This window comes from Pristiophorus japonicus, chromosome 8 (assembly GCF_044704955.1).
Source record: "Pristiophorus japonicus isolate sPriJap1 chromosome 8, sPriJap1.hap1, whole genome shotgun sequence".
NCBI classification, from domain to species: domain Eukaryota; kingdom Metazoa; phylum Chordata; class Chondrichthyes; family Pristiophoridae; genus Pristiophorus; species Pristiophorus japonicus.
The window spans coordinates 105,278,399-105,302,327 of record NC_091984.1 but is presented as its reverse complement, the minus strand read 5'-3'; the positions used below and the strand labels follow the sequence as shown (position 1 = coordinate 105,302,327).

At 47.8% G+C, this 23,929-nt stretch overlaps 1 protein-coding gene across 1 annotated transcript in view; it reads left to right on the top strand.

Moving 5' to 3' along the window:
* The first annotated feature begins 17,348 nt into the window (after positions 1-17,348).
* Positions 17,349-23,929, top strand: part of fam151a (family with sequence similarity 151 member A) — a 63,431-nt gene continuing 56,850 nt past the window's right edge. Inside the window, exon 1 of the mRNA XM_070886171.1 lies at positions 17,349-17,514. Coding sequence (XP_070742272.1) covers positions 17,364-17,514 — 151 coding nt within the window. The 5' untranslated portion in view covers positions 17,349-17,363. The remainder of the gene's footprint in view (positions 17,515-23,929) is intronic.

Genomic DNA, 23,929 nt, shown 5'->3' with positions numbered 1-23,929 from the left:
CGTCCTTGAATGTGTTGTCGCCTCCCAAATCCATGCCCATCTTTCCCGCAACTCCATGTTTGAATCCCTCCAATCCGGTTTCCGCGCCTGCCACAGTACCGAAACGACTCTCATTCTTTGTGACTGTGACCGTGACAAAGGCAAACTATCCTTCCTTGTCCTTCTTGACTTATCTGCAGCCTTTGATGCGATTGACCACTCTATCATTCTCCATGCCTCTCCACCGTTGTCCAGCTGGGTGCGACTGCACTCGCCTGGTTCCACTCTTATCTATCTAATTGTAGCCAGAGACTCACCCGCAGTGGCTTCTCTTCCCACCCCCACACCGATACCCCTGGTGGTCCCCAAGGATCTATCTTTGGCCCCCTCCTATTTCTCATCTACATGTTGCCCCTTGGCGAAATCATCTGAAAATACAGCGTCAGTTTCCACATGTACCCTGATGACACCCAGCTCTACCTCATGACCACTTCTCTCGACCCCCTTCATGGTCTCTAAATTGTTAGACTGCTTGTCTGACATCCAGTTCTAGACTAGAAGAAATTTTCTCCAATTGAATATTGGGAAGACAGAAGCCATCGTCTTTGGTCCCCGCCACAAACTCCGTTCCCTAGCCACTGACTCCATCCCTCGCCACAACTTTTGTCTGAGGCTGAACCAGACTGTTCCTCACTCCCAGTGCACACTGTCACTCCTCACTCCCTGGGCACACTGTCACTGTTCTAGGGATGTCTAGGGACTTACAGGGGATGATAAAGAAATAAGGGAAGCTTATGTCACATATCGATAGCTAAATACTGTAGAATCTTTGGAGGAATATAGAAAGTTCAGAGATGAAATCAAAAAGGATATTAGGAATGCTAAGAGAGAGCATGAAAAATTCTTGGCAAGTAAAATCAAGGAAACCCCAAACACATTCTATAAATATATTAAGAGCAAGAGGATAACTAAAGAAAGGGTAGGGATAGAGACCATGAGGGTAATCTGTGTGTGGAGGCAGAAGATGTGGGTGTGGTTCTTAATGAATACTTTGCGTCTCTTTCCACAAAGGAAAGGGGCAATACAGATACTGCTATCGAGGAACAGTATGAAATTCTGGATGAAATAAACATAGCGAGAGAGATGGTATTAAGGGGTTTAGCAGCTTTGAAAGTGGATAAGTCCCCAGGCCAAGATGAAATGTATCCCAGGCTGTTGAGCGAAGCAAAAGAGGAAATAGCAGAGGCCTTGACCATCATTTTCCAGTACTGTTTGGATTCAGGCATGGTGCTGCAGGACTGCTAATGTGGTACCCTTGTTTAAGAAGGGATAAAGGGATAGGCCGAGTAATTACAGGCCTGTCAGCCTAACCTCAGTGGTGGGAAAATTATTGGAAAAAATCCAAAGGACAGGATAAATCTACATTTAGAAAGGCAAGGATTAGTCGGGGACAGTCAGCACGGATTTGTTAAGGGAAGATCGTGTTTGACTAATCTGATTGCGCGGCGCGTGTAATGGCGGAGCGGACACGGTGAACATCTGCTGCGCAAAAGAGCCCATTTCAGCGGGGCGGAGGGGAGTAATGGAACAGCCGGTAGCCAGGGAGGCTTCATAAACAACTGGTGCCCGCCGGAAGCCCGGAATAATAACCGAAATATCGGCGACTACAGCTTCGAGGCTTTCTCCCGGTCACAGGCCCAGGATAACGGCAGCCACCTTTGTACAGGAAGGCAGAGCAAAATTCTTCAACCACCCAGAACAAATGTGATCTTTCCACCATCCGGAACACAAGGAACAGTGCAGGCAGCTCCTTCTCACACGCAAATAAATGAAAATGTAACGGCGTGAGTCCGGGGATCGGCGAGAGGTCTATAAAGGCCGCGAGTGGCAGCGGGAGTTCGTGGTCGCTGTGGCATGAGTCCGGGGATCGGCATAGACCTATAAAGGCCGTGAGAGGCAGTGGGAGTTCGTGGTCGCTGAGGCGTGAGTCCGGGGATCGGCAGAGGCCTATAAAGGCCGCGAGAGGCAGCGGGAGTTCGTGGTCGCTGAGGCGTGAGTCCGGGGATCGGCAGAGGCCTATAAAGGCCGCGAGAGGCAGCGGGAGTTCGTGGTCGCTGAGGCGTGAGTCCGGGGATCGGCAGAGGCCTATAAAGGCTGCGAGAGGCAGCGGGAGTTCGTGGTCGCTGAGGCGTGAGTCCGGGGATCGGCAGAGGCCTATAAAGGCCGTGAGAGGCAGCGGGAGTTCGTGGTCGCTGAGTCCGGGGATCGGCAGAGGCCTATAAAGGCCCAGCTTGTGCAGCTACAGGGAGAAGGCAAAAAAGAAGTAAAAAGAAATAGAAAGGTAACGTCACAGCCAAGGGGGTAAGTGATTGGCTGGTGATTGGTAAGTAGTTTTTCTTTTTTCTCTTCTATGTCAGTGAATAACTTTTAGCACTGTTGTTGTCAATTTAAGTATATCTAAGGGTTAAGTCATGGCAGGAGAGCTCGGACATGTGTTATGGTCCTCCTGTACTATGTGGGAAATCAGGGACGCCTCCGGTACGGGAAGTGTATCCACCTCCAGGTCCTGACGGACCGTGTTGCGGAATTGGAGCTGAAGGTGGATTCACTCTGGATGCTGAAAATGATGTGACTAGCACGTTTAGTGAGTTGATCTTACCACTGGTAAAGGGTGCACAGCCAGATAGGGAATGGAAGACCAACAGGAAGAGCAGTGCAAGGAAGGTAGTGCAGGGATCCCCTGCGGTCATCCCACTGCAAAACAGATACACCGCTTTGAGTACTGTTGAGGGGGATGACTCATCAGAGGGGAGTAGCAGCAGCCAAGTTCATGGCACCATGGCTGGCTCTGCTGCACAGGAGGACATGAAAAATAGTGGGAGAGCGATAGTGATAGGGGATTCAATTGCAAGGGGAATAGACAGGCGTTTCTGCGGCCGCAACCGAGACTCCAGGATGGTAGTAAAAGTGGAGGGCAGAGAAACCCAAGGCAAAAAACAAAAAGGGCCACATTACAGCAAAATTCTAAAGCAGCAAAGTGTGTTTAAAAACACAAGCCGGAAGGCTCTGTGCCTCAATGCGAGGAGTATTCGGAATAAGGTGGATGAATTAACTGTGCAGATAGCAGTTAACGAATACGATGTGATTGGCATCACGGAAACATGGCTCCAGGGGGACCAAGGCTGGGAACTCAACATCCAAGGATATTTAGCATTTAGGAAGGATAGACCAAAAGGAAAAGGAGGCAGAGTGGCGTTGCTGGTTAAAGATGAAATCAATGCAATTGTAAGGAAGGACATTAGCCTGGATGATGTGGAATCGGTATGGGTGGAGCTGCAGAATACCAAAGGGCTGAAAACACTAGTGGGTGTTGTGTATAGACCACCAAATATTAGTGGTGAAGTTGGGGACAGCATCAAGCAAGAAATAAAGGATTTGTGCAATAAAGGTACAGCAGTAATCATGGGCGACTTTAATCTACACATTGATTGGGCTAACCTAACTGGTAGCAATGCGGTGGAGGAGGATTTCCTGGAGTATATTAGGGATGGTTTTCTAGACCAATATGTCGAGGAACCAACTAGGGAGCTGGCCATCCTAGACTGGATATTGTGTAATGAGAAAGGACTAATTAGCAATCTTGTTGTGCGAGGCCCCTTGGGGAAAAGTGACTATAATATGGTAGAATTCCATATTAAGATGGACAGTGACAAAGTTAATTCGGAAACTAGGGTCCTGAACTTAAGGAAAGGTAACTTCGACGCTATGAGGCATGAATTGGCTAGAATAGATTGGCAAACGATGCTAAAAGGGTTGACGGTGGATAGGCAATGGCAAACATTTAAAGATCACATGGATGAACTTCAGCAAATGTACATCCCTGTCTGGAGTTAAAATAAAACTGGGAAGGTGGCTCAACCATGGCTAACAAGGGAAATTAAGGATAGTTTTAAAGCAAAGGAAGAAGCATATAAATTGTCTAGCAAAAGCAACAAACCTGAGGACTGGAAGAAATTTAGAATTCAACAGAGGAGGACTAAGGGGTTAATTAAGACGGGGAAAATAGAGTACGAGTGGAAGCTTGCAGGGAATATAAAAACTGACTGCAAAAGCTTCTATAAATATGTGAAGAGAAAAAGATTAGTAAAGACAAACGTAGGTCCCTTGCAGTCGGATTCAGGTGAAATTATAATGGGGAACAAAGAAATGGCAGACCAATTGAACCAATACTTCGGTTCTGTCTTCACGAAGGAAGATACAAATAACCTTCCGAAGGTACTAAGGGACAGTCGGTCTAGTGAGAAGGAGGAACTGAAGGATATCCTTATTAGGCGGGAAATTGTGTTAGGGAAATTGATGGGAATGAAGGCCGATAAATCGCCGGGCCTTGATAGTCTGCATCCCAGACTGCTCAAGGTAGTGGCCCTAGAAATAGTGGATGCATTGGTGATCATTTTCCAACAGTCTATCGACTCTGGATCAGTTCCCCATGGACTGGAAGGTAGCTAATGTAACACCACTTTTTAAAAAAGGAGAGAGAGAGAAAACGGGTAATTATAGACCAGTTAGCTTGACATCGGTGGTGGGGAAGGTGTTGGAATCGATCATGAAGGACGAAATAGCAGCGCGTTTGGAAAGTGGTGACAGGATCGGATCAAGTCAGCATGGATTTATGAAAGGGAAATCATGCTTGACGAATCTTCTGGAATTTGTTGAGGATGTAACTAGTAGAGTGGACAAGGGAGAACCAGTGGATGTGGTGTATTTGGACTTTCAGAAGGCTTTTGACAAGGTACCGCACAAGAGATTGTTGTGCAAAGTCAAAGCACATGGTATTGGGGGTAATATATTGACATGGATAGGGAACTGGTTGGCAGACAGGAAGCAGAGAGTCGGGATAAACGGGTCCTTTTCAGAATGGCAGGCAGTGACTAGTGGAGTGCCGCAAGGCTCAGTGCTGGGACCCCAGCTCTTTACAATGTACATTAACCATTTGGATGAAGGAATAGAGTGTAATATCTCCAAGTTTGCAGATGACACTAAACTGGGTGGCGGTGTGGGCTGTGAGGAGGACGCTAAAAGGCTGCAGGGTGACTTGGACAGGTTAGGTGAGTGGGCAAATGCATGGCAGATGCAGTATAATGTGGATAAATGTGAGGTTATCCATTTTGGGCGCAAAAACACGAAGGCAGAATATTATCTGAATGGCGGCAGACTAGGAAAAGGGGAGGTGCAACGAGACCTGGGTGTCATGGTTCATCAGTCACTGAAAGTGGGCACGCAGGTACAGCAGGCGGTGAAGAAGGCAAATGGTATGTTGGCCTTCATAGCTAGGGGATTTGAGTATAGGAGCAGGGAGGTCTTACTGCAGTTGTACAGGGCCTTAGTGAGGCCTCACCTGGAATATTGTGTTCAGTTTTGGTCTCCTAGTCTGAGGAAGGACGTTCTTGCTATTGAGGGAGTGCAGCGAAGGTTCACCAGACTGATTCCAGGGATGGCTGGGCTGTCATATGAGGAGAGACTGGATCAACTAAGCCTTTATTCACTGGAGTTTAGAAGGATGAGAGGGGATCTCATAGAAACATATAAGATTCTGATGGGACTGGACAGGTTAGATGCGGGAAGAATGTTCCCGATGTTGGGGAAGTCCAGAACCAGGGGACGTAGTCTTAGGATAAGGGGTAGACCATTTAGGACAGAGATGAGGAGAAACTTCTTCACTCAGAGAGTTGTTAACCTGTGGAATTCCCTGCCGCAGAGAGTTGTTGATGCCAGTTCATTGGATATATTCAAGAGGGAGTTAGATATGGCTCTTACGGTGAAGGGGATCAAGGGGTATGGAGAGAAAGCAGGAAAGGGGTACTGAGGTGAATGATCAGTCATGATCTTATTGAATGGAGGTGCAGACACGAAGGGCCGAATGGCCTACTCCTGCACCTATTTTTCTATGTTTCTATGTTTCTATGATGATGATGATGAGATTCAAATATAGGGGGAGTAAGAAGTTTGCAGATGACACTAAAACTGGCTGTGTTGTTAATAATGAAGAGGAAAGTCATAGACTGCAGGAGGATATCAATCTACTGGTCAGGTGGGCAGAATAGTGGCAAATGGAATTTAATTCAGAGAAGTGTGAGGTAATGCACTTGGTGGACGGCTAATAAGGAAAGGGTATACACATTAAATGGTCGGCCACTTAGAGGTGTAGATGAACAAAGGGACCTTGGAGTGCTTGTCCACAGATCCCTGAAAATAGCAGGCCAGGTGGATAAGGTGGTTAAGAAGGCATTCTGAATGCTTGCCTTTATTGGCTGAGGCATAGAATACAAGATCAGGGAGGTTATGCTTAAATTGTATAATACATTGGGTAGGCCTCAGCTGGAGGTCTGTGTGCATTTCTGGTCTATAGGAAGGACGTGACTGCACTGGAGAGGGTGCAAATGAGATTTATGAGGATGTTGCCTGGAATGGAGAATATTAGCAATGAGGACAGATTGGATAGGCTGGGTTTGTTCTCCTTGGAACAGAAGAGGCTGATGGGAGACCTTATTGAGGTGTATAAAATTTTGAGGGGCCTGGATATAGTGGATAGCAAGGGCCCATGTCCCTTGGTGGAGGGGTCAATTACGAGGGGGCATAGGTTTAAGGTGGTTGGTGGAAGGTTTAGAGGGGATTTGAGGGGAAGCTTCTTCATGCAGAGAGTTGTGGGGGTCTGGAATTCACTGCCTGGAAAGGTGGTAGAGGTAGAAATCCTCACCACATTTAAAAGGTGCTTAGATGGGCACTTGAAGTGTCATAACCTGCAGGAATCTAATATGGCCAGAGTGGTCTCCTGGACCAATTTTGAGTGCCTGGATGGGTCGGAGAGGAATTTTCCCAGATTTATTTTCCCCAATTGGCCTGGGTTTTTAATCTGTTTTTTTCCTCACCCAGGAGATTGCATGGCTTCGGGTAGGGTGGAGTGTAAAATGTTGCAATACATGGGGTATCGCAGTTGTGTGGGGCGGACTGGTTGGGCCGGATGCTCTTTACCTGTCCAACCTTGTTCATTGTTCATAGGTTTATATGTAACCTTCAGGGCTGCTGACCGAGGGCCGTGTGGCTCTTTGTCGGCCGGCTTGGACACGATGGGCCGAAATGGCCTCCTTCTGCGCTGTAAATTTCTATGTTTCTATGGGGTCAAGTTTCGGGCCGCACCTAGAACGGCACAGCCCCGACATCGATGCCCTTTTTTCACACCCAAAAGCGCGACAAAAACTTACCTTGGAATTCTTGGCCTCCCTGCAGGTCCCTTGGAGCTCGGCTCGGCGCGCAGAAATCAATGGGGGGCGGAGCCACAGCGTCGCGCTGATTCTGGAAGTGCAGGGGGGCGGGGCTAACTTAGATGTGTTGGAGCGCACGCACGCGCAGTAGGTCACAAACATTGGCACTCGGCCATTTTAAAAGGAACTTGAAGAAAAGTGCTGATTTGTCTCATGGACCTCTGGAAAGGCTTGGGATTGAATTTTGGTGATTTTTTTTGTGCCTGAAGGAGTGCTTTTAGCAGCACTGTTGAAGAAATCACCTGCTGAAATCAGTGAGTGCTGCTTTTTGCTGCTAAACTTCAGAACAAGTGCTGCATAGGTGCATGTAAAGTAAGGACTATGTGCTTTGAAAAATAAGAGTGTCAATTCAATACAGCAATGGAACAACGTCCACCAAGATCAAAGAATTTCTTGCATGAGGAAGTGGAGATATTAGTAAACATCATTGAGCAGAGACGGCAGGAGCTGGATACCAGCAACAGAAGTTGCATAAAAGTGCCACCCAAAGAAATGAAGAAACACTGGAACTAAGTTACAGAAGATTACTGTGCAGTGGTGCATACCATGAGATCCGGAAGCAAGTGTAAAAAGAAATGGCACGACCGTAGTCAAATAGTTAGTGGAAGTGATATTTTCATTTTTTTAATGTAATCGTAATTATCATGTGACTATCAGTATGTCGCATCCTGCAGAAAGACGCACTCCGAAAAAAGCTATATTTTACTCTTTGCAGAAGAAATTGGCCCACAACAAAAGGGAAGCAACTCGGACAGGAGGAGGCACGCCCAATCTGCATCCACTGACACCCTTGGAACAGAGGGTAGCTGCTGTGATGAGTCGTACATGGAGAAAAGCAATCAGTACAGCACAAGCTGGGCTTGCATGCGAGGAAGAGGGTAAGTCCTGAAAATGCATCGTGGCCCTTCAAATCAACCTGCTGACTGGCCTGCTATGTGTGAGAGTACTCATGCCACCCATCCTGCCCCCTCTTTTGCTGTTAAACATTTGACTGTTCTGATGTATTTTGCAGAACATGATGATGATGATAATGATGATGCCAACCCTGAAGATCCTGAAGATCCTGAACAAGAACCAGTAGAGCCAGATTCGGATGATCCAGACTGGATGCTGGCAGCAATGACTGAAATGTCTACAGGGAAGAGCTTCCAAATTAATGTTTATGAGCCCACATTAAGGGGCATCAGAGTCTCAACCCCTTGCGTAGGTTCCGGTTCCACCTTCCATGGTTTTGATTCCGATGTCGCGAGTCCCAGTGGTGCTGGTGATATCATGGAGCAGTTTACACCCATCCACCCACCATCCCAGCCCACGGCTCGCATTCGAGTGGTGCTGGATGCAAGACCCAGGGCCGCACCATCCCAGCCTGCGCCTCCCACTCTAGTGCTGCCGTCTGGAACACCGAGCGTCCCACCGTCCCAGCCCACGCCTCTCACTCTAGTACTGCCATCTGGAACACCGACCGCCCCACCGTCCCAGCCCGCGCCTCTCACTCTAGTACTGCCGTCTGGAACACCGAGCGGCTCACCGTCCCAGCCCGCGCCTCTCACTCTAGTACTGCCGTCTGGAACACCGAGCGTCCCACCGTCCCAGCCCGCGCCTCTCACTCTAGTACTGCCGTCTGGAACACCGACCGCCCCACCGTCCCAGCCCGCGCCTCTCACTCTAGTACTGCCGTCTGGAACACCGACCGCCCCACCGTCCCAGCCCGCGCCTCTCACTCTAGTACTGCCGTCTGGAACACCGAGCGGCTCACCGTCCCAGCCCGCGCCTCTCACTCTAGTACTGCCGTCTGGAACACCGAGCGTCCCACCGTCCCAGCCCACGCCTCTCACTCTAGTACTGCCATCTGGAACACCGACCGTCCCACCGTCCCAGCCCGCGCCTCTCACTCTAGTACTGCCATCTGGAACACCGACCGCCCCACCGTCCCAGCCCGCGCCTCTCACTCTAGTACTGCCGTCTGGAACACCGACCGTCCCACCGTCCCAGCCCACGCCTCTCACTCTAGTACTGCCATCTGGAACACCGACCGTCCCACCGTCCCAGCCCGCGCCTCTCACTCTAGTACTGCCGTCTGGAACACCGAGCGTCCCACCGTCCCAGCCCGCGCCTCTCACTCTAGTACTGCCGTCTGGAACACCGAGCGGCTCACCGTCCCAGCCCGCGCCTCTCACTCTACTACTGCCATCTGGAACACCGAGCGGCTCACCGTCCCAGCCCGCGCCTCTCACTCTACTACTGCCATCTGGAACACCGAGCGGCTCACCGTCCCAGCCCGCGCCTCTCACTCTAGTACTGCCGTCTGGAACACCGAGCGTCCCACCGTCCCAGCCCGCGCCTCTCACTCTAGTACTGCCGTCTGGAACACCGAGCGTCCCACCGTCCCAGCCCACGCCTCTCACTCTAGTACTGCCATCTGGAACACCGACCGCACCCCACCGTCCCAGCCCGCGCCTCTCACTCTAGTACTGCCATCTGGAACACCGAGCGTCCCACCGTCCCAGCCCACGCCTCTCACTCTAGTACTGCCATCTGGAACACCGACCGCCCCACCGTCCCAGCCCGCGCCTCTCACTCTAGTACTGCCGTCTGGAACACCGAGCGGCTCACCGTCCCAGCCCGCGCCTCTCACTCTAGTACTGCCGTCTGGAACACCGAGCGGCTCACCGTCCCAGCCCGCGCCTCTCACTCTAGTACTGCCGTCTGGAACACCGAGCGGCTCACCGTCCCAGCCCGCGCCTCTCACTCTAGTACTGCCATCTGGAACACCGAGCATTCCACCATTCCAGCCCGTCGCCTCCCTGTGTAGTGGTGCCGTTTGGAACACCGAGCATCCCACCGTCCGTGCCCGCGCCTTCCAGTGTAGTGGTGCCGCGAAGCAGACCCAGGCAGAGGAGAAGGAGATTGGAGACACGCTCTCCTGAGATGCAGCATGCAACAGATGTGGCTCAGGTTGTGGCATTGGGTATGGAGACCAATGAGCTTACCCGATCACTCATCGGTAGCGTCAGTGCAGTGGGTGAAGAGGTGACGGTACTGATGGGAGAAATAGCAGTAATGACACAGGAACTTAGGGAGGGAATGTCCGAGGGAGTGCAAGCGACGGCACAGGCCGTCAGGGAGATAGCTGCACAATAAGGGCACACAGCCCAGCCAATCAAATGACACCCCCATGAGGAAGTGAACATTCACTGAGATATGGATGAGACATGGTTGCAGTCTTTCTTTTCTGCTTTTGTTCTTGTTCTTGATGTAGCTGTAGTAGCGTTTTTCAAATTGAAATTGTTTTGTAAGTTTTGTAACTTTACAACTTATAAGTGATCTTAGGGTTTTTAAGTGATCTTATAGTGTAAATGCTCTCACATTTTGTATCTTATTTAATTTTGCACCAAAAAAGTGATCCTGAAGTTTAATTGATCTTAAGAGAGTGTAAGATTTTTCAATTTGAGATTGTTTTGTAAGTTTTGTAACTTTACAACTTATAAGTGATCTTAGGGTTTTAAAGTGATCTTATAGTGTAAATGCTCTCTCAGTTTGTAACTTATTTAATTTTGCATCTAAAAAGTGATCTTGAAGTTTAAGAGATCTTAAGAGTGTAAGATTTTTCACATTGAAATTGTTTTGTAACTTTTTAATTTTACAAGTTTATAAGTGATCTTAAAGTTTTTAAGTGATCTTCAAGAGTCATATGAAAAAGTAAAGTTTGACACAACAAATATTTTATTACAGTAACGTTAACTTTTCAATAAAATATTTTTTCATTGAAACTGAATCATGTTCTATTGACACAACACAACATAGGAACAACTCCAAAAAATAAACATGTCCATGCGCAACAGTTGTCGCAGAGCCCTCAGGCATCAATAGTTGGCACCCTCCTCCGACCTCGTGCTCCGGCATCAGGCACTTGCATGCTTTCCTGATCATCGTCATCATCCTCATCCTGCTCTTCCAAATTACTATCATCAGGCACTGGCCCCTCATGTGGGTCTTCCAGTTCCATTACCACTTCCTGCTGCCTCATGATGGCTAAGTTATGTAGCATGCAGCACACAACAGTGAAGTGACTGACAATCTGAGGAGAGTATTGCAAGTGGCCTCTGGAATGGTCCAGGCATCGGAAACGATGTTTCAATACGCCAATGGTCCTCTCTATGAAGCTGCGCATCGTAATGTGCGGCATGTTGTATTATGGTCAGCTTCCGTCCGTGTCATGCGTAGGGGCGTCATGAGCCAGGTGGCCAGGCCGTACCCTTTGTCTCCCAGTAGCCAGCTCTGCCCTTCTGGCTGCTGCTCAAACATGTTAGATATAATGCTGTCACGTAGGATGAACGCATCATGGGTGCTGCCAGGGTATTTCGCATCGACTGACATGATGCACTGCTTGTCGTCACACACGAGCTGCACACATATGGAGTGGAAACCTTTTCTATTCCTGTACTGCTCGGAATCCTTCACAGGTACTCGCAAGGCTATGTGGGTACAATCAATACAGCCCTGTACCTTTGGGAAGCCAGCAATCCTGAAGAAGCCCACAGCCCTCTCATGGATCGCTTGTGCGGTCATTGGGAACTTGATGAAGTCATTCCTCCGCGCATACAGTGCAGCCATGACCTGGTAAACGCAGGCATTTATTGCACGTTGAGAGATGGTGCACACATCTCCAGTTGTAGCCTGAAACGATCCCAAGGCATAGAAGGCAAGTGCAGCTGTTACCTTCACTTCAACAGATAAGGCAGTCGGCGTTCTGCTTCTGGGCTGCAAATCTGCTTTCAGCATATCACAGATCTCAACGACAACTTCTCTGCAGAAACGCAGCCTTTTGACACAATCAACCTCGCTCATGTCCAGGCACGAATGCCTGGCTCGATATTGTCGACGTGGGTAAGGTCTCCTGCCCATCAGCCTACGGGCTATGACGTTCCTGGTGCGGTGAGCTCTAATCAATTCTCTCCTATGCAGTGAATTGTTGGCAAACCATTGCATAATCCGTGGTGTTGACAATGCAGCACCCATACTGGAATTACAAATTTAAGTTTTAAACTGGCTGGCTGGCTGGCTCTCCCTCCCGGTGCTTTGCACGTCTACCCTGTCCCCTGGCCGAATGGCCTCAGCCTCCTTTGCAGCTTGAAGGCTGCTTCCTGTTTCTTCGGCTGCCGTTGAGCCACTGCCGCCGCCCCTATCCCATGGCCGAATGGCTTCAGCCTCCTCCGCAGCTCGAAGGCTGCTTGCTGCCGTTGTTGGGCTGCTGTAGAGTCACTGACGCCGCCCCTGTCTCCTACATGAAAGACCTGCCTGAAGCACCGCAGTTTGACTGCTTCACACAGGTAGGAATATTCAATATTTTTTATTTGCTTTGTTTATAATTTTTTATTCAGCATGGCTCTTTATTTGTATAAGTAAGACTGTTGAATGCTTGTAAAATGTAATTACTTCCCTTCCCCCTCCCCGCCCCCCCCCCCCGTCCCCCTCGTTCCCTACGCCTGATTTGTAACCTACGCCTGATTTCTAAAGTGTAGGCAAGGTTTTTCTGAGTATACAAAAATCTACACTTACTCCAATCTAAGTTAGTTTGGAGTAAGTTTTTACTGCCTAAACTTGCAAAACACGCCCCCTTTTGAAAAAAAAAATCTGTTCCAAAATGAAACTGTTCTAACTGACTAGAACTGGAGCAAACTAAATGCTGAGAATTGCAATTTCTAAGATACTCCATTCTAAACCAGTTGCTCCAAAAAAATAGGAGCAACTCAAGCCGAAATATGACTCCTATATTTCTCTCCTCACTCCAACAGTGCACACTCTCACTCTTTTCCCATCACTCCCAATTCACACTCTCGCTCTCTCTCCTCACTCCCAGTTCACACTCTCACTCCTCGCCTCACTCCCAGTGCACACTCTCACTCTCTTGCCTCACTCCCAGTGCACACTCTCACTCTCTCTCCTCACTCCCAGTGCACACTCTCACTCTCTCCCCTCACTCCTACAGTGCACACTCTCACTCTCTCCCCTCACTCTCACAGTGCATCATAGGCAGTCCCTCGGGATTGAGGAAGACTTGCTTCCACTCTTAGCATGAGTCCTGAGGTGGCTGTACAGTCCAATAGGAGAACCACAATTTCTGTCACAGGTGGGACAGATAGTCATTGAGGGAAAGGGTGGGCAGGGAGCCTGGTTTGCCGTACGCTCCTTCCGCTGCCTACGCTTGATTTCTGCATGCTCTCGGCGACGATACCCGAGAAGCTCAGCGCCCTCCCGAATGCACTTCCTCCACTTAGGGAGGTCTATGGCCAAGGACTCTCAGGTGTCAGTGGGGATGTCGCACTTTATCAGGGAGGCTTTGAGGGTGTCCTTGTAACGTTTCCTCTGCCCGCCTTTGGCTCGTTTGCCATGGACGAGTTCCGAGTAGAGCGCTTGCTTTGGGAGTCTCGTGTCTGGCATGCGAACTATGTGGCCTGCCCAGCGGAGCTGATCAAGTGTGGTCAGTGCTTCAATGCTGGGGATGTTGGCCTGGACGAGGACGCTAATGTTGGTGCGTCTGTCCTCCCAGGGGATTTGCAGGATCTTGCGGAGACATCGTTGGTGGTATTTCTCCAGCGACTTGAGGTGTCTATTGTACATGGTTCACATCTCTGAGCCATACAGGAGGGCGGGTATTACTACGGCCTGTAGACCATGAGCTTGGTGACAATTTTGAGGGACTGATCTTCAAACACTCTTTTCCTCAGACGGCCGAAGGTTGCACTGGTGCACTGGAGGCAGTGTTGGATCTCATCATCAATGCCTGCTCTTGTTGATAGGAGGCTCCCGAGATAGGGAAAGTGGTCCACGTTGTCCAGGGCCGCGCCGTGGGTCTTGATGTTTGGGGGGGCAGTGCTGTGCGGCGAGGACAGGCTGGTGGAGGACCTTTGTCTTACTAATGTTTAGCGTAAGGCCCATGCTTTCATATGCCTCGGTAAATACGTCCACTATGTCCTGGAGTTCAGCCTGTGTGTGTGCACAGACGCAGGCGTCGTCCGCGTATTGTAGCTTGACGACAGAGGTTGGAGTGGTCTTGGACCTGGCCTGGAGACGGCGAAGATTGAACAGCTTCCCACTGGTTCTGTAGTTTAGCTCCACTCCAGCAGGGAGCTTATCAACTGTGAGGTGGAGCATGGCAGCAAGGAAGATTGAGAAGAGGGTTGGGGTGATGAAGCAGCCCTGCTTGACCCCAGTCTGGGCATGAATTGGGTCTGTGATGAATCCGTTGGTAAGGATCACGGTCTGCATGTCGTCGTGGAGCAGGCGGAGGATGGTGACGGACTTTTGGGGGCATCTGAAACGGAGGAGGACGCTCCATAGACCCTCGCGGTTGACGGTGTCAAAGGCCTTTGTAAGGTCGAAGAAGGCCGTGTATAAGGGCTGGCGCTGTTCCCTGCATTTTTCCTGCAGGGAACAGTGCACACTCTCACTCTCTCCCCTCACTCCTAATTCACACTCTCACTCTTCTCTCTCCACTCATTCCCAGTGCACACTCTCACTCTCTCCCTTCACTCCCAATTCACACTCTCATTCTCTCCCCTCACCCCCAGTGCACATTCTCACTCTCTCCCCTCACCCAGTGCACATTCTCACTCTCTCCCCTCAGTCCCAATTCACACACTCACTCTCTCCCCTCAGTCCCAATTCACACTCTCACTCTCTCCCCTCACTCCCAGTGCACACTCTCACTCTCTCCTCACTCCAGTGCACACTCTCACTCTCTCCCCTCACTCCCAGTTCACACTCTCACTCTTCTCTCTCCCCTCACTCCCAGTGCACACTCTCACCTCTCTCCCCTCACTCCCAATTCACACTCTCACTCTCTTCCCTCACTCCCAGTGCACACTCTCACTCTCTCCCCTCACTCCCAATTCACACTCTCACTCTCTCCCCTCATTCCCAGTGCACACTTTCATTCTTTCCCCTCACTCCCTGTGCACACTCTCACTCTCTCCCCTCACTCCCAATTCACACTCTCACTCTCTCCTCTCACTCCCAGTGCACATTCTCACTCTCTCCCCTCACTCCCTGTGCATACTCTCACTCTCTCCCCTCACTCCCAATTCACATTCCCACTCTCTCCCCTCATTCTCTCCCCTCACTCCCAGTGCACATTCTCACTCTCCCCTCACTTTCAGTGCACACTCTCACTCTCTCCCCTTATTCTCAGTTCACACTCTCACTCTCTCCCCTTGCTCCCAGTGCACACTCTCACTCTCTCCCCTGACTCCCAGTGCACACTTTCACTCTCTCCCCTCACTCCTAGTTCACACTTTCACTCTTCTCTCCCCAGTCCCATTTCATTCTGTCACTTTGATATAGAGTTATTAAATCAATACTGGCTTTGCACCTTCCCTCTTCTAACTTTAAGCCTGGTTCTAGAGTTGGTGGCAATCTCAAAATATATGATCAGAATTCAGTTTACCTATTCCCTTAAGAAACTTGAACATTCGAATAAGATCTCTTCTCTTCTCTGCCTTGTTCAGAGTAAACAATCGAAGGCTATTCACCTCTCTTCATAGCTCAGATACTTTAATCTGGGTATCAATTTGATTATCCTCTTCCGCCCTGGGTAAACGTACTGTAGTACAGTGACCAGAATTGTACACAATACTCTTGTGTAGCCGTACCAGTGCCTTATACAGACTCTTAATCACTAACTGGGATTTGGGCTTTAACTCTCTGGCTATACATCCCATGATCCTGTCAGCATACTGCAGCCAGCAACACCACAAACAAATTATCTGGTAATTTATCTCATTGCTGTTTAAGGGACCTTGCTTCACGCAAATTGGCTGCTGTTTCCCTACATTATAAAGTGACTACACTTTAAAAGTACTTCATTGGACATGATGTAGTCTTGCAATGTCCTATATAATCTCTATATAAGAGAAGGTTAAGGAGAGATTTAATAGAGGTGTTCAAAATTATGAAAGGTTTTGATAAAGAGAAGTTGCTTCCACTGGCAGGAGGGTCCATAACCAGAGGACACAGATTCAAGGTTCTCCCTCAGAGGGCTGTGGATGTTCAGTTGTTGAATATATTCAAGATGGCGATCGATACATTTTTGGACACTAAGGGCATCAAGGGATATGGGGACAGTGCAGGAAAGTGGAGTTGAGGTAAGATCATCCATGATCTTACTGAATGGCGGAGCAGGCTCGAGGGACCGTATTGCCTACTTCTGCTCCTATTCCCTGGCAAAACAACCAGAGAGGAGATGAGGAGCCATTTTTTAGGCAGCGAGTTGTTATGATCTGGAATGCACTGTCCAAATGGGTGGTGGAAGCAGGTTCAATGGTAACTTTCAAAAGGGAATTGGACATATTTTTGAGAAGGAAAACTTTGCAGGGCCACGAGGAAAGAGCAGGGGACTGGGATTAATGGGATATTTCTTTTGAAGAGCTGGCACAGGCACGATGGGCCGAATGGCCTCCTTCTGTGCTGTGTCATTCCCTGATCATTCAGGCACCTGACACTTGCACCTCTCAGCTCTAGATCGGGGGGGGGGGGGGGAGGGGGGCACGGTTTAATGTTTTTTGTTTACTCCCAAAAAGAGTTTCATGTTGGTGTTTCCCCCAGATCGGGGGGGGGGGGCACGGTTTAATGTTTTTCTGTTAACTCCTAAAAGAGTTCTAGACAGGGAGGGAGGGGAAGGAAGCGTGCCCCCAGTGGCAGCAACTTTCTATTACTGTGTCAGCGTGGGTTTGCCTTTCATTTAATACTTAATTACAAATAATTTCTATATTTATTTGACTTTGAGTCTGTACTTTAAAAAAACTCTGTACAGTTATTCTTTTCTATAATTTTAGAGTACGTTTATTCAGATCTGTCTGCGTTTCTGAAGGATTTATTTCTAATTAAAAAGTGTGTTTGCCGTTTGGCCCCCGGTGCCGGCTCCTGACTCGGAAACAGGAACCGGGCGGATCCGAGCTGCCAGGACGGAACGGTCCGCCTCCTCCTCACTTTCTGAAGGTCTCCTCCTGCTGGCAAGCCGCCTCCCGACAGCAGACCGAGCCGAGCCGAGCCGAGGACGCCGCGATGGACCGAGAGATTCTGTGTAAAGGGGGAAGACGCGGCCTCGCCATCCGCCGGCGCTGGAAGCTATTGGCCGGGCTTGGCTTTGCCCTGCTGGTCGCTGCTTTCATCGGGCTGGTGGGATACTTCGCTGTTTACAGCAACTTCTTCCTAGGTAAGAGAGAACCTGTTGTCCCGGGAATCTCCCGCTTCCAGCAAAGCCACGAAAGGGATCAGGAGGCTTCTGTTTGCCAAATTTTGCTGTCCGAGGTGTGAAAGTACTGGGACCTTAGCTGGGATGTTATTAATGAACTGTCATGATAGAGACGGCGAGTGCCCCTTTAACAGAAGCCAGCGTCTTCAATCCTTCACTGTCCCACATCTGCACTGACAGATCGAAAGACAAGCTCGCACTCACAGACTGACTCTCTATCTCTCACACACATACAGGGGCACAAACAGACCAGTTCACGATGACATTTCACAGTTATACATACAGATTGGCTCACATTCATAGACGGACTCTCTCTCACACATACAGGGGCACAAACACAACAGCAAAATACTGCGGATGCTGAAAATCTGAAATTAAAAACAGAAAATGCTGGAAATGCTCAGCGGGTCAGGTAGCATCTGTGTCGAGAGAAACAGAGTTGACACACACACAGTCTGATTCAGACATACAGACTTGTTCACATAGAGGTGCGTAGACATAACACTCACAGGTATATGCAGTGATAAAGTACATAATATGCTAAAGTGATCACGTTGCAATCATTGTGATTGCTGGATGTCCCTGTTAAATATATCTTATAAATGAAACATTTATAACACGGGGTGGTGAATTTGACTGGTGCATTTTTTGATAAACGTGACACATGATTAAGTGGCTGCTGGAAGGAGACTGGTGAGATGGTTCTGTGGGTTTGCAGCTAATTACAAATTGCAGACATCAATATTAATTCCAGAGGTGGGGCTGGAAGGACTATTAATTACTAAATACTTAACAGACTGAAGTTGTCAGTCCTCCCCTCCCTCTCCTGAGGCATTGACTCGCGCTGGGGTAAAGTTCGACATGTACAAGACACCATCTGGTATTCATCCATTCTTTGTGTATTAGCCTGGATTGTAAGTGTTGGCAGGTTATTTAACTATGGAAAATAGTGCTGGAGAAACTAATGGGACCGAAGGCAGATAAATCCCTAGGGCCTGATGATCTGCATTCCAGAGTACTAAAAGAGGTAGCCATGGAAATATTAGAAGCATTGGTTGTCATCTTCCAAAATTCTATAGATTATGGAACAGTTCCTGCAGATTGGAGGGTGGCAAATGTAACCCCACTATTTAAAATAGGAGGGAGCGAGAAAATGGGGAACTACAGACCGGTTAGCCTGACATCAGTAGCAGGGGAAATGCTGGAGTCTATTATAAAGGATGTGATAACGGCACACTTAGATAATATCAACGGGATTAAACAAAGTCAGCATGGATTTATGAAAGGAAAATCATGTTTGACAGACCTACTGGAGTTTTTTGAGGATGTAACTGATCGAATAGACAAGGGAGAACCAGTGGATGTAGTGTATTTGGATTTTTAGAAGGCTTTTGCTAAAGTCCCACATAAGAGGCTAGTGTGCAAAATTAAAGCACATAGGATTGGGGGTAATGTATTGGCATGGATTGAAAATTGGTTAACTGATGGGAAACAGAGAGTAGGAATAAACAGGTCTTTTTCGGGGTGGCGGGCAGTGATTAATGAGGTACCACAGGATCAGTGTTTGGGCCCTAGCTATTCACAATATATATAAATGATTTGGATGAGGGAACCAAATGTAATATTTCCATGTTTGCTGACGACACAAAACTAGGTGGGGTTATGAGTTGTGAGGAGGATGCAAAGACCCTGCAAGGCGATTTAGATAGGTTGAGTGAGTGGGCAAACACATGGCAGATGCAGTATAACGTGGATAAATGTGAAGTTGGTAGGAAAAATATAAGGACAAAGTATTATTTAAATGGTGATGGCATTGGAAATGTTGATGTACAGAGGGACCTGGGTGTCCTTATACACCAGTCATTGAAAGCAAACATACAGGTGCAGCAAGCAGTTAGGAAGGCAAATGGTATATTGGCCTTCATTGCAAGAGGATTTGAGTACAGGAGCAAGGATGTCTTACCACAGTTAGACAGGGCCAGGGTGAGACTGCACCTGGAGTATTGTGTGCAGTTTTGGTCTCCTTACCTAAGAAAGTATATACTTGCCATAGAGGGAGTGCAGCGAAGGTTCACCAGACTGATTCCTGAGATGGCAGGACTGTTGTATGAGGAGAGATTAGGTCGACTAGGCCTGTATTCACTGGAGTTTAGAAGAATGAGAGGGGATCTCATTGAAATGTATAAAATTCTGACTGGGTTGGATAGACTGGGGAGAATGTTTCCTCTGCCTAGGAAGTCTAGAACATGGGGTCACAGTCTCAGGATACGGGGTAGGAAATTTAGGACCGAGATGAGGAGAAATTTTTTCACTCAGAGGGTGGTGAACCTATGGAATTCTCTACCACAGAAGGCTGTGGAGGCCAAGTCACTGAATATATTTAAGAGGGAGATAGATAGATTTCTAGAAACAAAAGGCATCAAGGGGTATGAGGAAAAGCGGGAATATGATGTTGAGATAGATGATCAGCAATGATATTGAATGGCGGTGCAGACTCGAAGGGCCGAATGGCCTACTACTGCTTCTAGACTTTCCACTTTGCTGGCCATCGCCCCAAAAATGGGTGATGTTCCAGCGATGTACGACGTCTCAGCCTTACTGATCGCTGGAACATCGTGCTTTTTTTTGGAGTGATTTTCCATTCAGCGCTAGACCAGCGATGTGAAATGGGCGATCCGAAATGTTGCCGATGTGACGTTTGCCCACTGAACGGCCAGCGATGTGGAAGGCAAAAGCTTCCCCAGCAACGGGCTTCTGCGCATGTGTGGGAGGTCAGGGGTCATCCACACATGCGCAGAAGGCACAGGGAGGGGCAGAGAGAGATAGAGAGAGAGAGAGAGGAGGAAAGCAGAGACCGAGAGGAGAGATCATTGTTCAATTTATGTTAAATTGTTTAAAATTTTTGTTCATAGTTGGGGGGTGGGGAGGAGGGTGTTTAAAAAGAATTCTGTTTGCAATAAGTTTTGTTAATGATTTTAACAATTGTTGTGCATTTCTGATGAGGTTAGTTAACTTAGACATTTTGAATAATTTAGCATCTTTATTCTCTTGTAATAACATTACTTAAGTTAAGCATTAATGAAAATGCTGCACTACAAAGGCCAGGCTAGTGCAGGCAAGGCTAAAATGTAACTCAACATAAATGCAACTTTTGTTTAAACGTAATTGTTAATCCAAATGTAAATGTGATGATCCCTAATGTAAGTTCATGCAAAGCGTTCCTTTATCAGCTGCTGATGCAACAGCTTTGCAGCCGCGTAACTCCCAAGGGATACTGTTCTTCTGTGGGCGGGTAGGACTATGGCTACATCGCCAGGCTGGTCCTCCCCGAGGTACTCACCAGCCTTCCTTTCTCCTCCTTCCTCCTCCTCCTCTTGCTCCTCGCCGGCTGGCTCTTCCATCTCCCCTCCTTCTGGAGATGGACTTGCAGCCCCATCAGGCATTTGCTGTCCTCTCCTTATTGCTAAGTTATATAGCATGCAACACACCACAATAACCTCAGCAACCTGGTCAGGATGGTACTGTAGGCTGCCACCAGAGTGGTCCAGGCATCTGAAGCGCTGCTTTAGGACTCCAATTGTCTTCTTGACAATGTTCCGTGTTGCAATGTGGCTTTCATTGTAACGTTTCTCTGCTTCAGTGATGGGATTATGCAGTGGGGTCATCAGCCAGCTGGCAAGGCCATATCCCTTATCCCCCAGCATCCAACCATGACCTTCTAGCTGATTGACAAACAAGTCAGGGATAGCACTCTCACGTGGGATGTGCGCATCATGGATGCTGCCAGGAAATGTAGCATTAACTGTCAGAATGAGTTGGCTGTAGTCAACAACAAGATGCACATTTAGGGAATGGAATCCCTTTCTGTTATGAAACACCTCCGCGTTCTGTAAAGGCGATGTGCGTGCAGTCTATTGCTCTCTGCACTTTGGGGAAGTTTGCTATTCTGGAGAAACCCAAACCCAAAGCCCTCCCGGTCTATGCCTCCCTGGTCGTAGGGAAGCTTATAAAGTTCATTCTGTGAGCGTAAAGGGCTTCAGTCACCTGCCAAATGCAGCAGTGTGTGGTGTGCTGAGAGATACGACAGATGTCGCCAGCTGAAGCCTGAAAGGATCTTGATGAGTAGAAGGCTAGTGCTGCAGTAACCTTTAACTCAATGGACAGTGCAGTTCTGATGGTGCTGGAAGGCTGCAAATCCCCCTTGACGAGCTCGCAAATCTCACCAATGATCTCCTTCTGGAAGCGCTGCCTCCTAAGATACATGTTTTCAGACAAGTTGAGGTAAGATTGCTTTTCCGAATACCTTCGTTGGCTGTATGCTTGCCTCCTCTGTCTCCTCTGCCTCTGTCTATGCATTACTCTGCCACCTATTCGATTGATCTTTTCAGAAACCAGCATGTGAGTAGTTACGAGTAATGGCACAGAAAGCATAGGCCCCATCACTAGCAGTAAATTTTTGCACTTGTTATAAATGCACTTTTCAGTTTAAAAAATGCCTAATGTACTAAGTTACAATTGTACAATGAAATATGTATAAATCTGAGTTGATCTATCTGTAAAATAGTCTTAAATAACTATTAAATATCTCAGCTGCAGTTTTTTTGCTGCCACCTCCCTTCCTCCGAAATTCAAAATAGCATCCGTAGTGCCCATTTCGATGAGGAAGGCCCGGGAAAAGCAACTATTATCCAGCGATGTTCTCGGTGAGCGATCAGCCCTGTGACGTGCCGGCGATGTGCCGAAAGTTGGGATGGGCGATGTGCATGCGATCACCTCAGCGATCAGTTCGGCGAAGTGAGCCGAAACTTGGGGGCTTAATTTTCCAGCAATGTTTCTGGCCTAGTTTCCACTTTTTGGTCAAAATAGCCGATAGAGGTCCGATTTGGGTGATATATGGGCGATGTGAAGTGGAAGGTCTAGTCCATGTTTCTATCACATTCAGTTTGATCCTGTCCTCACCGATATATACACTTTCGAGCAGAGGTTCACTGGATTGTGATCGGGAGTGGAAGCACCTGCTGATTTTTTTGGGTCCTCTCTCGCCAATGGGCTACTAATAGCAAATATAGCATCATCGCACTGTGATTGACATCAGCTAACCCAGCACAGACTGAGACCTTCTGGTCTGTATAGTTCAATATTTCATGCTTTTGGAAGGATTTCTAATGAACTTCCAACTTGTCCACTGCCCCACTGAACACTCTGTCTCTTTGGTACCACATCAGTGCACTTGTAACCTGCTCCAGCATTCTTAACAAGTCTGTGTCAGCTGCAGTAACACAGCAGGAACTGATCTGGAGTCTCTGAATATAGTGCACGTCAAGGTGCTGCGACAGGTATCGAAACTGGCCAGTGTGCAGGGGCGGATTAATCATTGGGCGGATGGGGCTGCAGTCCCAGGCCCACCAAAGAAGATAGGCCCACCAAATAAATATAGGAAAAAAATAAGGCCTCCCAAACAGGCTGAATAGAATAGACAATAAGAAATGAAAAACAAGACCGAGGAAAATATTGTTTATTGGCTGAATGTGAACATACCTATTTTTACAGAGACAAGATCTTTACTATTTATCTGTGTTATTGTTTAACTGTATTATTATATAATACATTTAATATATAAAATATATGTTAATATATTAATATATATTATAAGTCCACCATAGTAATTTGTTATTATATTTATGCATTTAACCGCAAATTCGGTCAACAATGGGCCAAATCCGACTGAATGCCCTTTCACTTCTGTGTATTGAACATAACTTGTTGGCTACCATTGAAATGGGAGACATCATTGAGAAATTCGCATATAGGAAGTCTCACAATGTTATCTTGTAAACTATCTACAGGGTATATACTTGCTTCTACAGGCTAGATTTATTTGTTTTTACAGTACTGATATATAGAAGTACCTACATACACTAATGTACCTTTATACAGAAAATAATATATACTAGCTTGTTTTATTTCACATGTTATTGAGAAATTTGAATATATGTATAGGAATCGAGTATTGCAATGTTACCAGAATCAGAATATATACCTACTTGATACAGAATATATGCTTTCATTGTTGAATATACTGGCCTGTTTTCATAGTAAGAATCAGAATCATATACGTAATGTAATGAACTTGAACAAACATAACTATAGGCCCATTTGGATCAGTTTTCCCCTGCCCATCAGGCCCTTATTCCGGCCCTGCCCATGTGATGGACGAGATGATGCTCTGGCTACAACAGAAGCTCAGATATAACCTTGTGATCCTCGCAATCATGCTGTGTTCACTAGTGTAATGGAGGCATTGAGTTAAGCAGAAGATATTAGATCACTGTGGTTTCAGTAACAAAAACAGAAAAAGCTGGAAACACTCAGTGAG